Source organism: Aethalodelphis obliquidens, unplaced genomic scaffold, assembly GCF_003676395.1.
Source record: "Aethalodelphis obliquidens isolate GAN/ISIS:26980383/991018 unplaced genomic scaffold, ASM367639v1 scaffold52, whole genome shotgun sequence".
Classification (NCBI taxonomy): domain Eukaryota; kingdom Metazoa; phylum Chordata; class Mammalia; order Artiodactyla; family Delphinidae; genus Aethalodelphis; species Aethalodelphis obliquidens.
This window is the reverse complement of record NW_020837996.1, coordinates 14,440,153-14,458,719: the sequence shown is the minus strand read 5'-3', so window position 1 is coordinate 14,458,719 and position 18,567 is coordinate 14,440,153. Positions and strand designations below refer to the sequence as shown.

Genomic DNA, 18,567 nt, shown 5'->3' with positions numbered 1-18,567 from the left:
ATGCGAGGGCTTAGTTGCCCTGCGGCAATGTGGGATCTTAGTTCCCCGACCAGGTATCGAACCCTAGTCCCCTCCATTGGAAGTCGGATTCTTAACCACTGGACCACCAGGCAAGTCCCTCAATTATGATTTAGAAGCATGTAAGAAGCAGAGAGACTGTAAGGACTAAATTTCCCTAATGAGACTATAACTTTCTCTTCATGACAAAGCCCATAATTTCCTCATAAGCCACCTGCCCCAAGGGGTATTGGGAAGAAAAGATTGAGACACATCCCCTACCATCCATCACAAAACTCCTAGTTATCTCATTCTCTCGTAAAATATGTCATCCTTCCTTATTAAAAGGGGAAAGTCATACTTCACCAGTATTACCTGAAGCTTCCACAGACTTTTTCAAGGTATTTTGAAGATGCAGATTATACTGTAGGCCACAATACATTTAGGTTGAGTGGCTATTCAAGCAAACCCATTTAAGTGACTATAATAGCTGCTGTCATCAGTGCTGCCACTTAGTAGCTACTTCGTAGAAGTATTATTAGCTAACAACTATATAGCATTTACTATGTGCCAGGCACTATTCTAAATACGTACTTATTTGCATCAGTTGATTTAATCATCACAATTTATAGCTGATGAAACTAAAGCACAGAATGTAGTGGCCTTCCCAAGATCACACAGCTAGTGAGCAGTAGAGCCAGGACATGAACCCAGGCAGTCGGCCCAGTCAGGTTCTTAACCACTACTACTACTATTACTGCTTCCCTCACGTCAAGTTACTTAACGCCCTTCCCTCCACCTCCACGCCCCACTAAGGAAGTGGAGGAGCTGACAGGTACACATACTCTTTTCTGAACCCCATGGAGGTGAACAGGCTTCAGAATTCAGAATTTTCCCAGTTTTCAAAAGATAATAAGCACCCTATCATCAAGCATATTAGTATTTCAGCAGTAAAATGAAATGAAAGAACATTCACGCTAAATGGGATAAATACATACAATATGCTCACATAATTTCAGTCAGGTTAGGGTCTGCCACCAAAAAATTAACAGGAAGTTCAGTTTTCAGAGCTTTTTGGATATTGGAATTGCAGTTAAGTAACTTGACAGAATTGTCAAGATTAACTTCAAGATTAATTAATATACATAATTGCTTACCATACAGCCTAGTACACAGTAAGCAGGCATGATACATGGTAATTATTATTAGAGTAAAATTAAAACATACTCAACTTTGTTAACTAAGTGAATGGATGGTGTTTTTAATTAAAAGCCCCAAGTATTACAAGGGCAATCTGCAGGGACTGTGGGTACCCAAATGGGTGAGGAGGGAGGGAGGATGACTTTATCAACATACAAACAAAACATCCACCAATTATGAACAAGAATGCCAGGAAGTATCTTTTAAAATTAACTGAGGGTGGGCTGCATAAAAGTCTTAAAAGAACATCTCTGTAACCATAAGAATTTACTCAATCTTTTAAAAAGTCTATGCAATCCCCTTTTACAAATATAGCTTTGCTTCTGGAGGGAGGGAAAAAAGAAGTTAAACCTGAATAATTCAGATTTTAAGCTCCCACTCACGTACCTTCAAACAATCCTCTAAAAACAACTTACCTGGATATTTTGGAAATAAAGATGGAAACAACTATAGAGAAAACACTGACGCTTCAGCCTTTTTAAAAGCAAAAATAGTCACAACATCTGTATGGTACTCATACTATTTAACTCCCTAACAGTAAATTCTTCTTTTAAAATAACCATCCAAGAAAATGATAATGACCACAAAGTGGCAAAATACTTTTAAGAGCAGACAGATGTTGACTTCACTTTTGTACAACATCACTTAGAGAAAGATACTTGACATTTTCCCAAGAAAATGAACACTGATATAAAAGAATCTTTTTAATTATTAACATAAATACTCATCACAGCTTTCAAACACTTGAAAAGAATTCCCTTGGTCCTGGCCCTAAGACACCAATAAGCAGTTTTACGTTCTCTAAGTTTCCAGTATGATTTCTATGTACTTTTGATATTTCTTTTGTATTATGTCCAATAGAGTCTACCACACAGAGGTCTAAGTTATTTCTCAACAGATGGACTTTTTCTAAAAGGCAAATTATTCAATTTATTTCACTATTTCTATTTTACCAAAAACAGGTTGTCCAACAACTTACTATATGTTAGTCTTTAAATTCTTTTCCAATTCAATCATCCAGCACTTAATGCTGATCTCGAGCTCAACAAAATTCAAATCTGACATTTTGTGATTCCTCCCATGATGAAGTGGACTCCACTGTTGCCAGGGCCAGGCCAACCAAGGCAAAACATTTAAGACCTAGGACCATATATGAAGAAGAAACCCCATTTTCAAAAATGCCTGAAGAATTCACTAAATTGAACTGAAGAGCAATTCTTATTTTAAAACCAAGCAGCTATTCCTGGTTGAGTGAGGAACAGAGCGCTCTGCCATTTCTACCTACCAGGGTAACTCCCCACCAAAATCATAAGCTACATGGTAATGGCAAAATATAGAAATGTATTAGAACAGGGTTGTTATCAAACCTTAGAGAATTGTATATCATTCAGAAAAGCATCTTCAATTTCTCAGTGCTTTCCTAGTCAAATCACAAAACGTAACTCTCACAAACTGCTGTGACTCCCAGCTGTTCATCTTATTCCATAAGCAAAAAGGCATCTTCGATACACCTACTAATATCTACCACTTATAGTTTTAGGCAATTTAATCTCTCTGAGCTTTCCTGTCTTTATCTGTGAAATGGGTATTAATAGAATTTACTTCATTCGATTTTCTAGAGTAAAATGAAACAATGTACACAAAGTGCACAGTGCCTAAAACAGGAGTGGGAGATACATAGTAGCTATTATTAATTACAAAGTAAAACTTGGCAACCTTCCTAGATGGTGGGAATAGGCAGAAAAGTGAAGTCAAATACTATAGAAGGTATGTGTTTTAAAAAGCTAAAAAAACATTATTCTGTTTTAAGGCCACTTGGTACAAAGGGAGAGAGACAAAAATTATGGACTACTTAAATTTCTAGCGGGCAGCCAGATTTAAGAAACAATTTGCAAGTCTAATTACCAATTCTACAAAAAGTATCTGGATCTGCCACCCAAGTGGCCCATCCCCATATGTACTGCTTACTTTACAATTACATTCCAATCAAATTACCCAACAACTTAAAAAACAGGTTTAACAAATTTACGGTCCCATTATTTTGGCAAAACTATCCCCTAAAAGTCAGTTATCTCCAAATATGCTCTAAGAATCATCTGCATCGGAATCACCTTGTTAAAAACAAACTGGTAGAGTGGAGCTCAGAAATCTTAAGCACATTTGTTTTGAGAACAACTGCCCAAAAGATGTTTAGCCAAAACATTCTATATTAAATGCACCCAGAGTATAACTTAACCTCCACTTTCCTGCAAGATCTGCCACTATAGCAAGCTCTGTTCTGCTGGTGTGCCTGAATTAATCTGGGAATTAAGGTAGAACAGGACGAATAAATATCAAGAAATAAGGATGCACTTCAGAGGCACAAATAACTACTAAGAACATCTTTCATTTTTAATCAATGTGAAATTAACTCAGCCGTAACAGAGAAGATGAACACATAATACACAAATTCTTTAATGGCCCCCCACAGAAAAACTGATCTTATGAAGATTAAACCTAGTTTCATCAGGAGCTTTGCTTTAAAACAGTACACTGTGAAGTATGGTCTTATTTACACATAAAAGGCTGAAAATTAACCTTATTAGATACCCAACTCCAATAAAACATGCCTGGAATAATTTGTGTGTAACACATCTAGTTACCTAGTTCATGAAATTTATTTAATACTGTGATGTTACACAGAGTCCTTACATTCAAACTAGACTTTTAATGTCCAACAACTAATCATTTCCAAAAAAAATAAATCACTGCAGTCCAACAAGTGATGAACAGCTCACTCTCAATACTGTATATACTAGTACAGCAGTAGGTGTCCTAAAGCTGCCTGGGTCAGAAGGTGATTAGCACTTGTCTCAATACTATTTCACTGTGGAAACCCTTTATCAACACCTTGGGGTATAAGCAGAATAATCATCAAAAAATATTAAAAGTGTTTTAAATAGGTACAACTCAACACAATCATTCAAGCATACTACTTGAGGGCCTAAATTCTCAACCTGGACACTTACTATAAGCTACTCATACCACTACTCACTGCTTCACCAGAATGGCTGTATATTTTTCCCACCAAAAGTAGGGCTATTGCACCATACGTTTCATGATCTCTGTAAAGAAAAAAAATCATTGTCTTTGTTTATATTTCCTTAAAAAAACAAGTAAATCTACAACTTGTCTTAAGAACTTAGTGAAATCTGAAGATTTCTAAAGAAATCACCTCAATTCTTTTTAATGCAACCCGCATACACACACAGAAAAGGCAGTATTTGTAAAAGATCAATTCTGAAATACAACCAGCTACAACCTTTAATAAGCATGTACCACAAAATTAAAATGCACAAGGGTTTTTAAGCATAAGCATTTACTTCATGATCCCTTAATTCGTATCACGTACCAAAAAAATGGAATCAGAAAGGTTTCTCAGGATTTCAAAGCAGCTTTATAACTTTAAAGATGTGGAGAACAGTAACAAACAGTTTAAATGATCCCTCTTGTAGGAAGCAACCACAGGTCCCATTAAATATGTCCCTTCAAGAATAGACTGAGAAGACTGAGAAACTACCATTTCAGAGGACTGGGCTGAAGGCTGGTTAAATTCTTCTAGGTTTGGAATTACTAAAGTTGGAGGTGTGTTTAAGGGATAGGCCTAGAAGTTTGCAGGCAGGCAAGAGATATCGTACCATTTCTACTGACCCAAAACAAGGCCCTTAGGGGACTACAGCTGTCCCTTCTGTTTGCTCTTGAGGGAAAAGGCCTATTTTAAAAACGTTATGGAAATGCATCCAAGGGGATGCAATCGGAAAAAAATCCAGAATGTGGAAAATTCTACCAAAAAAAGTCTATGGAGGGCTTCCCTGGTGGTGCAGTGGTTGATAGTCCACCTGCCGATGGAGGGGACACGGGTTCGTGCCCCGGTCCGGGAGGATCCCACATGCCGTGGAGCGGCTGGGCCTGTAAGCCATGGCTGCTGAGCCTGTGCATCAGGAGCACCGCAATGGGAGAGGCCACAGCAGTGAGAGGCCCGCATACCGCAAAAAAAAAAAAAGTCTATGGATTAACAAATCAACTGCAAGGAAATAAAAGTAATGGCAGGAGAACTACAGATGAAAAACTCAGGAAACTTCTCAAACAACTGCAATGTATAAACTTTACTTGATTTCTAATTTGAACAAAACTTAGATGTTGATTTTGAGACACTGCACATGATGATGTAAAGGAATTGTTGCTATTAATTTCAGTGTGACAACAGTAGTACAACTGAATTTTTAAAGTTCTTATAGTTTTACAGATCTCTACTGAAATACTTATGGTAAAATTATATGTTTAGGATTTGCTTCAAAATAATCCATTGGAGGTGGGCATACGATGAAACACATTTGGCTAACAGCTGATAAATGTCGAAGCAAGGGACATTCATTTACCATAATATATAATACATGGATGTTAATTTACCATAATAAGAAAATTAAACAAATATTATGGTACAACCACTGATTATTCTGTCTAAAATAAGATAGTTTAGCAACCTGAAGGAATGCTTATTATATAATGCTAAATGAAGAAACAAATGTACCTATGTCAAAATTTCAAAAGCATAAGGTTAAGGAACAAAAGAGAATAGGAAGACCAAACTGAATTTGTGAGTTAGTTGATTATCTACTTTATCTACTAGTATTAGACTACTCTCATTAGACATTGCTAATGAATTCAGTAGGCAGGTAATTTAAACCACCTAAGAGAGCTGCGTATAAAACAATAGTGGAGAGGCCTAGAATAAACTAGAGAATGCAATGCATACCTCAACTTAAAAGCATTCAAATAAATACTCCACTACATAAAATCCGTTTTTAAACAGATATTCAAATATCCTCATTTTTAAGGTGACCAAGTCATTTATTTGCCAAAGCAAGCTACTTTGAATGAAGAAAGGAGGTAAGAATCAAACCAGGATGGTACAGGAAAACCAGACCACCTGGTCACCCTATTCACTTTATCTATATAAACTGAGGCATTAAGTTTGTTTGCTTATTTGTGCTTAAAGTGAACTGCCTAAACTCAAAATGAATTAGCCTCATACACACTAGAGACTGAAGCCCAGCGAGGCACAGAGATTTGCTCAAAGTCATGGTGTTAATTGAAGAGGCAGGTGCTACAAGTCAGCACCCAGTACCCTGACACTGTCCAGATCAATCTACTATTTAGTACCATTTTCTTCTCTTTAGGTTTTGGTTTTCTTAAAATTACATGTGTCCTGCTCCTTTTTTCCACAAAAAGAGTCTCTTCAAAATGTGTTCATCAAATAATTCTAAAAATAAGGCAAAAAAATAATACAATAACAGGAAGGTGAAGAATGTCCAACAAATGCTTACAAAAGCAAACTCCTGATTAATCCACATGTATATGAAATCCTGTACTCTAAGATCCAACACTTTTTCTACATGCTGGACAACGCTAAGACATTTCTGTACCGTGCATGATGTCAGAATAAAAAAATTAATAAAAGCAGTAACTGGACCCTTGGAAGACCGGAGAAAAGCACACATACATTGATGCACCTAGTAGCCTCCCAAATGTTAATTCTTTCCTGATTATCTCACTGAAGAGGCAGGAACCAAGACCTCAGAGCCTACTACATTCCCAATAGACAGCTAAGGAAATGGGGAGTCTCCAGAGCAGCTTCTATGGCTATGAGCTGACTAAAGAATCTCTTTGGCTCCAACACCCATACACAACCTCTGTATTATCCCATATAGCTATTAACATCAAGATAAGCACTATATTTCAGAAATATGCAATTCTTTACTTACTGCTTAACAGGAAATCTGCCAGCCCAACTACCTTCCTAATATGAAATTAGAAAAAGCATAGACTTTAAAATCAGATCCAACTTACATCTGAGCCCTTACTTTGCCATTTACAAGCTAGCCAAACTGAAGGAACTTCAATTTCCTCCTATATAAATGAAAAATACCACCAGAGTTATGGAGGTTAAAGCATGCGGTACAAAGCCTGGTACTTAACAGGCACTCAGTAGGAAGCTCTTGCTTTAATTTTTATTTTATATTGGAGTATAGTTGATATACAATATTGTGTTAGTTTCAGGTGTACAGCAAAGCGATTTAGTTATACATATACATATATCTATTCTTTTTCATATTCTTTTCCCATATAAGAGGAAGCCCTCGTTATTTCTACCTAATGGTTTCATTCAATGGCCAATTCAAATAGGATACAAACTATTATTTTATTTTTTATTTATTTATTTTTTGGCTGTGCCGCCTTGCGGGGTCTTAGTTCCCCAACCAGGGATGGAACCTGGGTCCGGGCAGAGAGTACAGAGTGCTAACCACTGGACCGCCAGGGAATTCCTGATACAAACTATTTTTAAAGCAACTGATGACTACAGTCACGGTCTTGGTAAAGTCTGTAAAGAGTTATCTCCTGGATCATCGGTTAACCCCAAAACTGTGCATGAAAGTATGCAATCAACGTAAGCACAGATTACAAAATATATTGGCAGATCTATTTTTCCAAATTATATTAAATTATGAAAAAAAAGATACTCAACTAGTCAATCACTGGTCCAATAATAATTCCTTGAAGTGCTAAATTTTAAAACCACTGCTTTATTTCCTCACCACTTCCACAATGTGTGTGACTCCCATATAAACTTCTAGAAGGCACAGACTGTGTCTCATACATATAATATTCAGAATAGCTAGGAGGGTGCCTTATACAGATGTGCTCAATAAATATTTGTTGAATGAAAAGTTGATATGGTTCCCTTAATGGCGTTTTAAAAAATACTTTAATGACAGGATCCTTTCACTTCAAAACATTAAATTGCAAAAGGTTCATAATAAGAACAGCACCCCCAACAAAAGAAGCTGCTGTTTATAAGCACTGTAGGTAAAACAGACCAAAACTCAAAAAACGAATGGCTTTCCCTATGAAAGAAAATTTTAAAAAACAAGACAATGAGCACCTCAAAAGAGGACAGCACTGTCCATTCCATTTCCAGAAACAACTTACCTTTTTGCACCTCCCTTTTGCAGATTTGAAATCCAGATTCTCACACAATCACTGGCCTTCGCTTCTGTTTGATTCAATAGCATACACACTACTGAACATACATTCTCTCTCTTGCTATTATTAAATACATCAGTACTGGTCTTATTCTGCTTTATAATTCCGAAAAAAAAAGTGCAAAAGTCCTAACCCAAAATTCTTTAAAGAAAAAAAAACTAATTAAAAAAATTTTTTTGAGATTTAACAATGTTTGAAGTAACTGTAAAGGCTCCCATCTTTTCCCATACTTCAATTATGTATTTTAAATGGCTTTCTTCCCCAAATGAGAAGATTCTTGTGTCTTGATGGGAGGGCAAGCAGTTACAAGTAAAACGTACTAAAATAAGCCATTTCTCAACAGGTGAGATACCATCAGAGTGTGTGCTGTTGCAGGAAACAGAATGGAGAGCCGTGAATGGGAGTCTCTGCACTTCATATCTGCAAAAGAAGAGAATAAAAAGGTTAACTCTAGACTTAGAACAGAGTATCTTCATCTGTTTAAAGCAATGCCCATAAACAATTTAAATTTAAAAATGAAAATGTGCTAAAACAAGAGGTTTGTGGGTGAACTCAACCATTTAAACTGTATCTACAGTTTTAGAAGTCAGTATCTTGACACTTTTATACCACACCATCTTGATATTAAAGGTTTAATAAAAAATCCCATCTCTTCTTTAGACTTTTCTTAAAGTTATCATTAGCCAATTAGCCAAATGTGCTAGGGGGAATTAGTTCTAACCGTAAGAATAACAGTCGAAGAGCTCATTTTTAATAAACGTTCTTCCCTTTATAAGGAGCGGCAGTTAACCTTTTGGGAACCCCAATGCTCACACCCCTTTCTCCGACCTCATTAAAGTTAAAGGTTAATTTGAGAACAGCGCAATCTCCCGTACCCAGCACCGCGTTCTCTGCGAAAATCCTTCTGCGTTTTGCACTGACCCACCCGCCGCAGTGTGGGTGAGCCAGGGCCAGGTCACGGAAGGAGGCCGAGGTTGCCGGGGGGTGGGGGTGAGACCCGCGAGCCCGTCAAGCACCCGCGGCCCCCACCCACCCGGCGGCACACCTGCCTCGCAGGCGCCCACCTGGGGCAGGGACCGCCCTCTGACAGCCCCGCGCGCCTGCCCCACTCGGAACGCGCGCCACGCGCCACGCGGGACCCGAGGGCGGCGCAGGCAGCTGGGCGCCGGAGAGGCGGGAGCCCGGCGTGAAGGGGCCGCCCGGGCTCGCTCCCTCCCCGGGGACCGAGCAGACCGGGGCGTGCTGGGGGCGGGAGCGGTACCTTTTGGACAGATCCATGAGGACCCCGGAGAAAAGCTTCTCCCCGAGGCGGAACGACACGACGAGCGCGTCCTCAATGATGTGGTCCAGCGTGACCCGCACCTCCGAGCCGGGGATCAGTTGCGACACCGCGGAGTCCCCACCCGCCGGCGGCACGAGCGCCGGGGCTGAGGGCTGGGGCAGCGGCGGTTCCTGGCGCTCCTCGGGAGCCGCGGGCTCCTCGGGCGGCGATGCAGGGGAAGGTGAAAGGCCAGGCCCTTCCTGTGGCGCGGCTGCCGCCGGCTCCACCACCCGGGCGGGTAGCTTCTCCTCAGGCTGCAGCTCCGGCCCCGCCGCCTCCGGGCTGCGGGCTAGCTCCCCCGGCGGCGGTGGCGGCGGCGGCGGCGGCGGGAACGGCGGCTCGTCGGCCTGAGGAGAGGACTGCTGCCCGTCAGCCTCGCCGTCCGGCACAGACGCTTCAGTGGCCGTGACCGGGAGGGGGTCAGTGCCGGCCTCGCTGCCGGGAATGGGCTCCATCTCCGGCTCTGCCTCGCCGGCGCCCCCCTCCCCGGGGGACGCTGCAGTCGCTGCCGCCTCTGCAGCTACGGCCGCCATTTTCTTCCTGGCTTCTCCCTCCTCCAACTCAGTCAGTCTACAGCGGCGGCGGCGGCGGCAGCGCTGCTTGGTTCCCTGGGCCTTCCCCTCCCTCCAGCGAACAGTTTTGTCCCGCCCTTACCCCGATGCTTGTTATTGGCACCGCGCCATTGGTTCTGTCCTACAGCCCTCCCGCACTTGCAATATTCCATTGGCCAGGTGGGGACGTCTATCATCCAGTCAGTCCATCCCTCCCATACAGAGTAGGAACTTCTCATTGGCCGGACTAGTTGTCAAATGTCGAATCTTAGAGGAGGAGTGTGGGGCGGGCTCAAAGGGGGCGGGGGGAAGTCAAAAAGCTGAGCCTTATACTTATTGCCTCTTTCTATTGGATGGAAGAGAAAATGTAGTCTTATGGTTGGCCTATGCTCCTGCCCATTATCAGCCAGGGTTTCAGAGGTGGGATAAAGGAGGGAATCACGTGGCGTGCCTGTTCTTTCAAAGGCTACGGAGGGGAGGAGTAACGAGGTAATGAGGGAGGGGAACCGCTTCCCAAGAATCTCTGCGCAGAGGTCCTTAGAATAAATGTTATTTCTGGGCGCGGACCTGCTTGTAGCCGCGTGTGGGCACGACAGGCTTCTTTGGGAAGGACAACTAAAGTTTGAAGATAATTCTACGAACAGTTTTTGAGCTCCTCCTATGCTAGGCACTGTGCTAGGTGCTGGGGATAGAATGATGTGCAAGACGTTCCCCATAACCTCATGGCAGCCACTTCAGCTCCCACACAAGGGGTGTTTCCTTCAGTTCTCTCCACTTTCTAGGAACAATGTGCCTACTTATTTCGAAGTAGGAAAATGCTAATGAAAACAGGAAGGATACCATGCACACTGGATTAAGCTGATGAATGTTCCAGAGAGCAGTACAGAGGCACTGCTGAACTTCCACGTGAACACCAATTTTCAACCCAAATTCACTGGAAAGTGGTCGCACCTGGTTACTTGCTTCAGCCTTTATCTTTCCTTGCCGCTCGTATGCCACAGGTGCAAAAAGCCTCTGCAGCGTCCTAATGCCTCTACTTCTCTATTCCCACTTTAAGTTTCTTGATTTGTTTTGTCTGGGAGAATCTGCTGAACCTGTTTCTTTCAAAAGACTCAGAGTGAGCCTTTTCTCCAGAAGAGATTGTAAGCACTGAGAATGCGTGCAGGAGCGAGGAGAGAAAAGTTGCCAACATGAGGGGGAGTAAAAAATGAAATTCTAAAGACTAATTACAGCCAACATTTATTGGGCACCCCCTATGTGCCAAGCACTAGTACAAACATTTAGTATAACACCTCATTTAATCCTTACAATACTACTATAAGGCAGGTACTATTATACCCATCTTATAAATAAAGAAATTGAGGCACATAAAGGGTGCTGAAGGCCACTCAGCTAGTAAGTTGCATAGTCAGAATTCCAGTTTTGTTTTTGTTTTTTTTGGGGGGGGAGATAAATTAGGAGATTGGGATTAACAGATACACACTAGTATATATAAAATAGATAAACAGCAAGGACCTATTGTATAGCACAGGGAACTATACTCAATATCTTGTAATAACCTATAATGGAAAAGAATCTGAAAAAGAATATATATATATATATCTGAATCACTTTGCTATACACCTATAACTAACACATTATAAATCAACTATACTTCAATTAAAAAACTAAAATAGCAAAAAGAAAAGAAATTCCAGTTTTACATTGAAAGGACTGAAAATGGGAAAAAGTAACTATTACCATATGCTCTATTTCAAGCCCTGGGGCTCTTGGGAAAGGCACGTAGGAAATCCCAGTCAGGGCAGGATCAGCATCTGCAAAGTAACAGAAGGAAATAAATTTACTGAGTGTCCACTCTGTACCAGAGATTTTCCCATAAGCTCTCATTTAAAATCCTGTGAGTTAAGTCTTCTCCCTCTTTTACAAGTGAGGAAACTGATCCTTAGCCAGGTTAAAGGTCTTCTTGTCAGTCACACAGATAGCTAGCAGCAGATCCTATAGAACCCAGGTCTTTCCAAGTACATGATTGTTTCATTCACTGAACAAATAATTTATCCCCTGCAGGCTAGATGCCTGCAGAAAACAGCCATGGATCCCACCTTACAGAGGTTTTGCCATGATCAATTTTCTATATTTCAACATAATTAATTAAACATAACACATAGTCCTATGAAACGTGTAGACCCACACTGAGTTCCCACATTGTATAGTATCCCACATGGAGAAAAATACAGTTCAGGTACTACGACCTGATTACCTCTTGCAGTAATTCATTGCAAGACGCTGCAGTAAATCATTTAAATTAAGGATTTATAGCAGATGGTGGCATATCAAGTCACCCTTCTAAATCACCATTTTCAGCCTGCAACTCAAGATCCTCTACTGGCTCCCTATGTTCACATCAAGTGTATCCTCTCCTGCTTGTCATTCAAGGCCCTCTGTGTTCCTACTTTATCTTTCAAGGTCTGTTCTCTACTATTCTTCAAGCTTTCTAATACTGGGAAGATCTTTCATCGATTTATTCCACAGATAAATATTCAAGGCCTACTATATGTCAGTTACTGGGCTAGGCAGTTAGAAGCCATGCAGAAAGAACATGAAAGCCTCCTTGGAGTTATTTTTCTAGTTAGGGAGCTAGAAAATAAGCAGTGAATAAATAACATGATTCACAGATTATGAGCAATGCCATAAAAGAAATCAACAGGGTGAGGTGATAGGGAATAGCTGGGGGAGGGGCAGAGAGTGTCTCATTCAGATAAGGTGGTCAGAAAAGACCTCTCTGAAGACAAGATATTTTAACTAAAATGCAAAGGATAAGAAGGAGCCAGCTGGGCTTCCCTGGTGGCACAGTGGTTGAGAATCTGCCTGCCAATGCAGGGGACACGGGTTCGGGCCCTGGTCCGGGAGGATCCCACATGCCGCGGAGCAACTGGGCCTGTAAGCCACAACTACTGAGCCTGCGCGTCTGGAGCCTGTGCTCCGCAACAGGAGAGGCTGCAATAGTGAGAGGCCCATGCACCGCGATGAAGAGTGGCCCCCGCTTGCCACAACTGGAGAAAGCCCTCACACAGAAACGAAGACCCAACACAGCCATAAATAAATAAATAAATAATTTAAAAAAAAAAAAAAAAGAAGGAGCCAGCTATTGACATTGTTGAATGAACACTTGGGTTAAAAGGAGCAGCAATTGCTAAAGTCCTGTGGCAAAAGAGGGCTTGGCTTACTCCAGAAACAGGAAGAGACCAATGTGGTTGAGGAGGCATAAGCAAGAAGATAAGTAGCTGAGATAAGGTTGGAAAGGAAGACAGGAGTCAAATCATATTTTATGTACTGCAAATACAAAAATGAGATTCTGCCCTCGGAGGGTTCCATATATACTGGGACCCCAGCTTTTACATGTGCTGTTGTATCCTAGTCTCCCCTGCCTTCTGTCTCCTCCTGGCATAGGATCAGCATAGAAGAGGCCCTTGGTATTTGTGGAATGGATAGCCACATGATATTTGGTGCTGAATGGATAGAGGTTTTCATGAATGATTGGAAGGTTGGATGATGTCTTAGTCCATTCATACTGCTAGAACAAAATGCCACAGACTGAGTGGCTTATAAACAACAGAAATTTATTTCTTACAGCTCTGGAGCCTGAAAATACAAGATCAGGGTGCCAGCACAGTCAGGTGAGGGCCCTCTTCCAGGCTGCAGAATTCTTATTGTATGTTCATTGGCAGAAGGAGGCAAGGGCGCTCTCTTGGACCTCTTTTTTTTTTTTTTTTTTTTTGCGGTACGCAGACCTCTCACTGTTGTGGTCTCTCCCGTTGCGGAGCACAGGCTCCGTATGCACAGGCTCAGCGGCCATGGCTCACGGCCCCAGCCGGTCCGCGGCATGTGGGATCTTCCCGGACCGGGGCACAAACCCGTGTCCCCTGCATCGGCAGGCGGACTCTCAACCACTGCGCCACCAGGGAAGCCCATCTTGGGCCTCTTTTATAAGTGCATTCGTCTCTTTCATAAAGGCCCTGTCCTCACGACCTAATCACCTCCCAAAAGCCCCACCTCCTAATAACCACCTGGATGGTTAAGAGTTCAGCAAATGAATTTTGGAGGGACACAACATTCAGACTGTAACAGATGAACAGCTGGTTGGTTGGACAAATTGTTGAATAGATGGATGGATGGGTGGATGGAGGGGTGGATAGATGAATGGCAGGGATAAGGAATCCAGCTGACTACCCAAGTGCATCCTCACTGTCACAAGCCGACTTTGATCTCTGAGCTCTGTGCGTACTACAGGTGGGTGGCTAAAAACTCAGAAAGTAGAACGAATGAACCTGTATGTGACTCCTCAGTTGGGCTCTGACTAGCGTATGATCTGGGCATAATCTTAGGCAAGTTGCTTAACTTCATTTGTAAAATGTCTTAATAATAACTACCTTCCAGGACTTCCCTGGTGGCACAGTGGTTAAGAATCCGCCTGCCAATGCAGGCCCACACAGGTTCAAGCCCTGGTCCGGGAAGATCCCACATGCCGCAGAGCAAGTAAGCCTGTGTGCAACAACTAGTAAGCCAGCGCTCTACAGCCCGTGAGCCACAACTACTGAGCCCACGTGCCACAGCTACTGAAGCCCGCACGCCTAGAGCCTGTGCTCTGCAACAAGAGAAGCCACTGCAATGAGAAGCCCGCGCACCACAACGAAGAGTAGCCCCCGCTCACTGCAACTAGAGAAAGCCCGTGCACAGCAACAAGGACCCAACGCAGCCAAAAATAAATAAATGTATTTTAAAATAATAATAATAACTACCTTCCTCTAGGACTTGTTTTTTAAATTATGTAACATATATGAAGTGTTTAACATAGAACCAAAATCATAGTGAGCATAGCTCAATAATTGTTAGCACCTACATCCAGAAATGCAGAATTAGGACTTGCCTGGTGGTCCAGTGGTTAAGACTCGGTGCTTCCACTGTGGGGCACGGGGGTTCAATCCCCGGTCTGGAAACTAAGATCCCACGTGCTGTGTAGCACGGCCAAAAAAAAAAAGAAATGCAGAATTATCATTGCATCTGGGGCTGATCATACTCCAGGGGCTCTTACTCCCAATAACCAAACTTGTGAGAGACTAAGTAAAAACCCAGACACTGGGGTGACATGAAGAGGGATAAATGGCCACTTATGGCTTAGTAGGTTTTGTTTTTGTTTTCTGGGCCTGGACTCTCAGGAAATCAAATTATCGACAGACAAAGCATGGGTAGTGGAGACTCAGGACAAAAGGAACTAACTGACAGCACGTGGCTGAGAAGCCACAGTGCCGAGTAAATTGCTCCTCCTGTTCTAGGCCTATTTTTGTCCAAGTAACCAATATTTCTCTTCTAAAATCAGATCGCCCACTTCCAGACCAAGATTGTGATAGAGAACTACTAACAGACATGTCAATCACTGGCTCTCTCTCCATGTGTCTCAGCAGTTCTCAATGTATTGAGGGATCTCTCTGAGAATCAGCTAAAAAGCTATGTTTTACATACTGTGTGATCACATTTATATAAAATATGAAAACAAGCAAAACAAATTTATGCTGTTAGAAGTCAAGATAGAGGTTATTCTTGGCAGGCGGAGGGGGGCAGTACAGGGAGTGACTAAAAGGGAATACGAGTGGAGTTTTCTGGGATTCTGATAATTTTCTGTTTTTCATCTACTCACTAGTTATACAGGAAGGTTCAGCTTATAAAAATTCATCAAGCTGTGCACATATGTGCTTTTCTGTGTACGGTTTTGTATTAGTTATCTTTTATTGCTAAGTGTCTTAAACAACATATATTTATTCTATAGTGTCTCGGGGCAGAAATCCAGGCATGGCTTAGGTGGGTCCTCTATTTTGGGTCTCTCTCCAGGCTATAATCAAGATGCCAGCAGGGGCTGCAGTCTCTTCTGAAAGTTTGACTAGGGAAGGGCCCACTTCTAAGCTCATTCATATGATCTTTGCAGGATTCAGTTCCTCAGTGGCTGTGCTCAGCTTGCCAAGTGGTCCTCTCCATAGAACAGTTTGTGATTTAGAGCTCGCTTCATCAGAGCAAGCATATGAGAAGAGCCAGAGAGAAATGATGCAAGGAAGAGAGAAGTCACAGTCTTTTATAGCCTAATCTCAGAAGAGGCAGCCTGTCACTTGTGCTGTATTCGGTTCAGAAGGAAGTCACTAGATCCAGCCCAAACACAAGGGGAGAAGATCATACAGGGGCATGAATACCAAGAGGCAGGGATCCTTGGGAGCTAAGGGTCACATCATTTCAAGTTTTTAAAACATGAAAAGGAAAAGTATTCCAGATGTTTCCCCAAACCTCCCCCCACCCCAACATACTCATCCACAGACGCTGCTAAAGCCTCTTGTTCGATGTGGATGCTTTCCACCCCACGCTACCTGCTCCCTCGTAACAGATCCTCACTTCAAACTGGCAGGTGGAAGAGGCCATCATATTACAGAAGTAAATCCCAGTATTGAGGACAATCCCTATAAGGAGAGCCATCATTGACCCAACCATTATTGAGCACCTACTATGTGTCAGGCTGAGACAGCAGCCAGATGAGCCTGGGGGGGGGGATCAAGCACATCAAAGGTGGGCACTGTCCTGAGACATCTTCCTCCAAGGTCTCGAGTGTCCTTTCACATGCTCCCCTCCCCTCTCTGTATATTCTCAACAGCTACCATATCAACGTAGTTCCTTAAAAATGGACCCCAAGGGAGGGAGTAGTTCTAAGCTGATCATCTCAGTTTGTCTGTGACTGAAGGGTTTCCTGGGACACAGGATGTTCAGTGTTAAAAGTGGGACAGTCCTAGGCAAACCCTAATGGTTGGTCAGGGTTCATGCTTCATGTCCTGCAGAAATGAACCCTGATCTTTGCAACAACCCAGCAAGAAAGGGAGTCTCGGAGAGGTTAAAGAAAGCTTCCAAAGCTAAAGACTGGGCCCCTCAGTCTCCAAAGAACGTGCTCTCAGCAACTTAGATCTTTTGGCTGTTTCTTGTATTTCCTTAGACATCCCCTGGGACAGGATCCTTGGGTAAATGGCATATCAGTGTGCATTTTTGTGTCTAGCCTTCTAGTTCCAAGCCCACAGGTTAAATCTGACCTTAAAAATAAAAGTAGAAAATGTGAAAAAACAAAAACAAAACCTGACCTTAGATTCTAAACACCCCTGATTGTACCCACCCCATCAAAAAATTCTAAGAACTTGTATTTACTTGACATTCCTCTAGGTTGGGTTCTGCCATCATTTCAAATGTGATAGCTATTATTAGATTTTTAGACCCTTGTAAAGTAAGAACTTTATTTTATAGCTTCCTTAGCACAGTGCTGGGACAAGTAATATCTAATAGTTATCAAGTGCTTACTTCACATCAGGCCTTAAATCAATTAAGCCTTTTATATCCCTATGAGGTACATCGCATAATTATCACCATTACAGATTAGGAAACTGAGGCACAGAGAGGTTAAGTAAGTTGCCCAAGGTCACACAGCTAGTAAGTATAGGGACCAAAGAGTAATATCTATTTGCTCATTTAAAGAGTTCCCTGTGTTTTTTTCTGGAAAGACTATCATTTGTTCTGACAGACTTAAGTGAAGCTTTCTGAAAAATGGGTGGAAACCTCAGCTAAAGAGGTACATGTGATATGCCATCCATTCTTGAAAAACCATGAAAGCATGATCATTTTGACAGAATTGCTTCTGTGTCATCACAGTTTCTCTGTGTCTTGGTTTCGTCATCTCTACATCAAATGATAATAATCATCTCTACCTCAAAAAAACTGGACCAGGTCTAAGAAGCAGTAACTATTCTTATTATCCGTCCCAAAGGTCTGGAGGCCTGGGCGGGAGCATGGAGGTCATTTGGTTAGTCCAGTGTAAATTCTGAGCCAGAAGCTGCAGGCCAGGCCCTGGTCTTAACATTTGGTTCATGGCTATTCACTTCCACACAGCTATTTCAGTGTTTACCCCCCGTAATTTCTCTCACTACACACTTGCTATATATGCAAATGAAAAATGAACTGAATATTCAGTTCTAAGTAGCTTTGGTTCATTTTTATACCAAATTCCTACTCTCTGTTTTATTTGTATTTGTTTGTTTTTAAAACAGCAGAGAGTTTTTAGGAAGGAATGTATGTACAGCTAGACATAGAAAAAAACCCCTGTGATGTCTGTCTTGTGCACCATTTGCACCTCTCCTACAGAGCACAGTGCCTGGAGTACAGTAGGCCTTCAAAAATATTTGTAGGATTCATAAACAAATGACTAAATGAATGGTTATTTCTAGGAAGTAGGATCACTGTGGGTTTTTTTTTTCTTTTTGCCCATCTACATGTCCCAGTTATCCTAATTTTCTCATTTTTCTACAATGAACATGTATTTCTTACGGAAAATGTTTCAAATCT

At 41.9% G+C, this 18,567-nt stretch overlaps 1 protein-coding gene and 1 long non-coding RNA gene across 16 annotated transcripts in view; one reads left to right on the top strand and one right to left on the bottom strand.

The window, feature by feature from the left end:
* LOC113608275 (uncharacterized) overlaps nucleotides 1-8,923 on the top strand; it is a 36,339-nt gene extending 27,416 nt beyond the window's left edge. The window contains exon 3 of the long non-coding RNA XR_003428290.1: nucleotides 8,624-8,923. This is a non-coding gene — a long non-coding RNA (uncharacterized LOC113608275). The remainder of the gene's footprint in view (nucleotides 1-8,623) is intronic.
* The window catches only part of PWWP2A (PWWP domain containing 2A), a 33,110-nt gene extending 22,904 nt beyond the window's left edge, over nucleotides 1-10,206 (bottom strand). For 5 of the 15 annotated variants that reach the window (XR_003428285.1, XR_003428289.1, XR_003428288.1 and 2 more), the window contains exon 1: nucleotides 9,542-10,205. Coding sequence is in view for 7 of the 15 variants with exons in the window: in XM_027084398.1 (XP_026940199.1) it covers nucleotides 9,542-10,134 (593 nt within the window). In the remaining 8 variants the exon portion in view is untranslated. Of the gene's footprint in view, nucleotides 1-4,231; nucleotides 4,302-8,226; nucleotides 8,412-9,541 lie in introns of those variants that run through there. The other 10 variants (XR_003428286.1, XM_027084400.1, XM_027084402.1 and 7 more) reach the window with 5 other exon arrangements.
* Nucleotides 10,207-18,567: the final 8,361 nt, after the last annotated feature.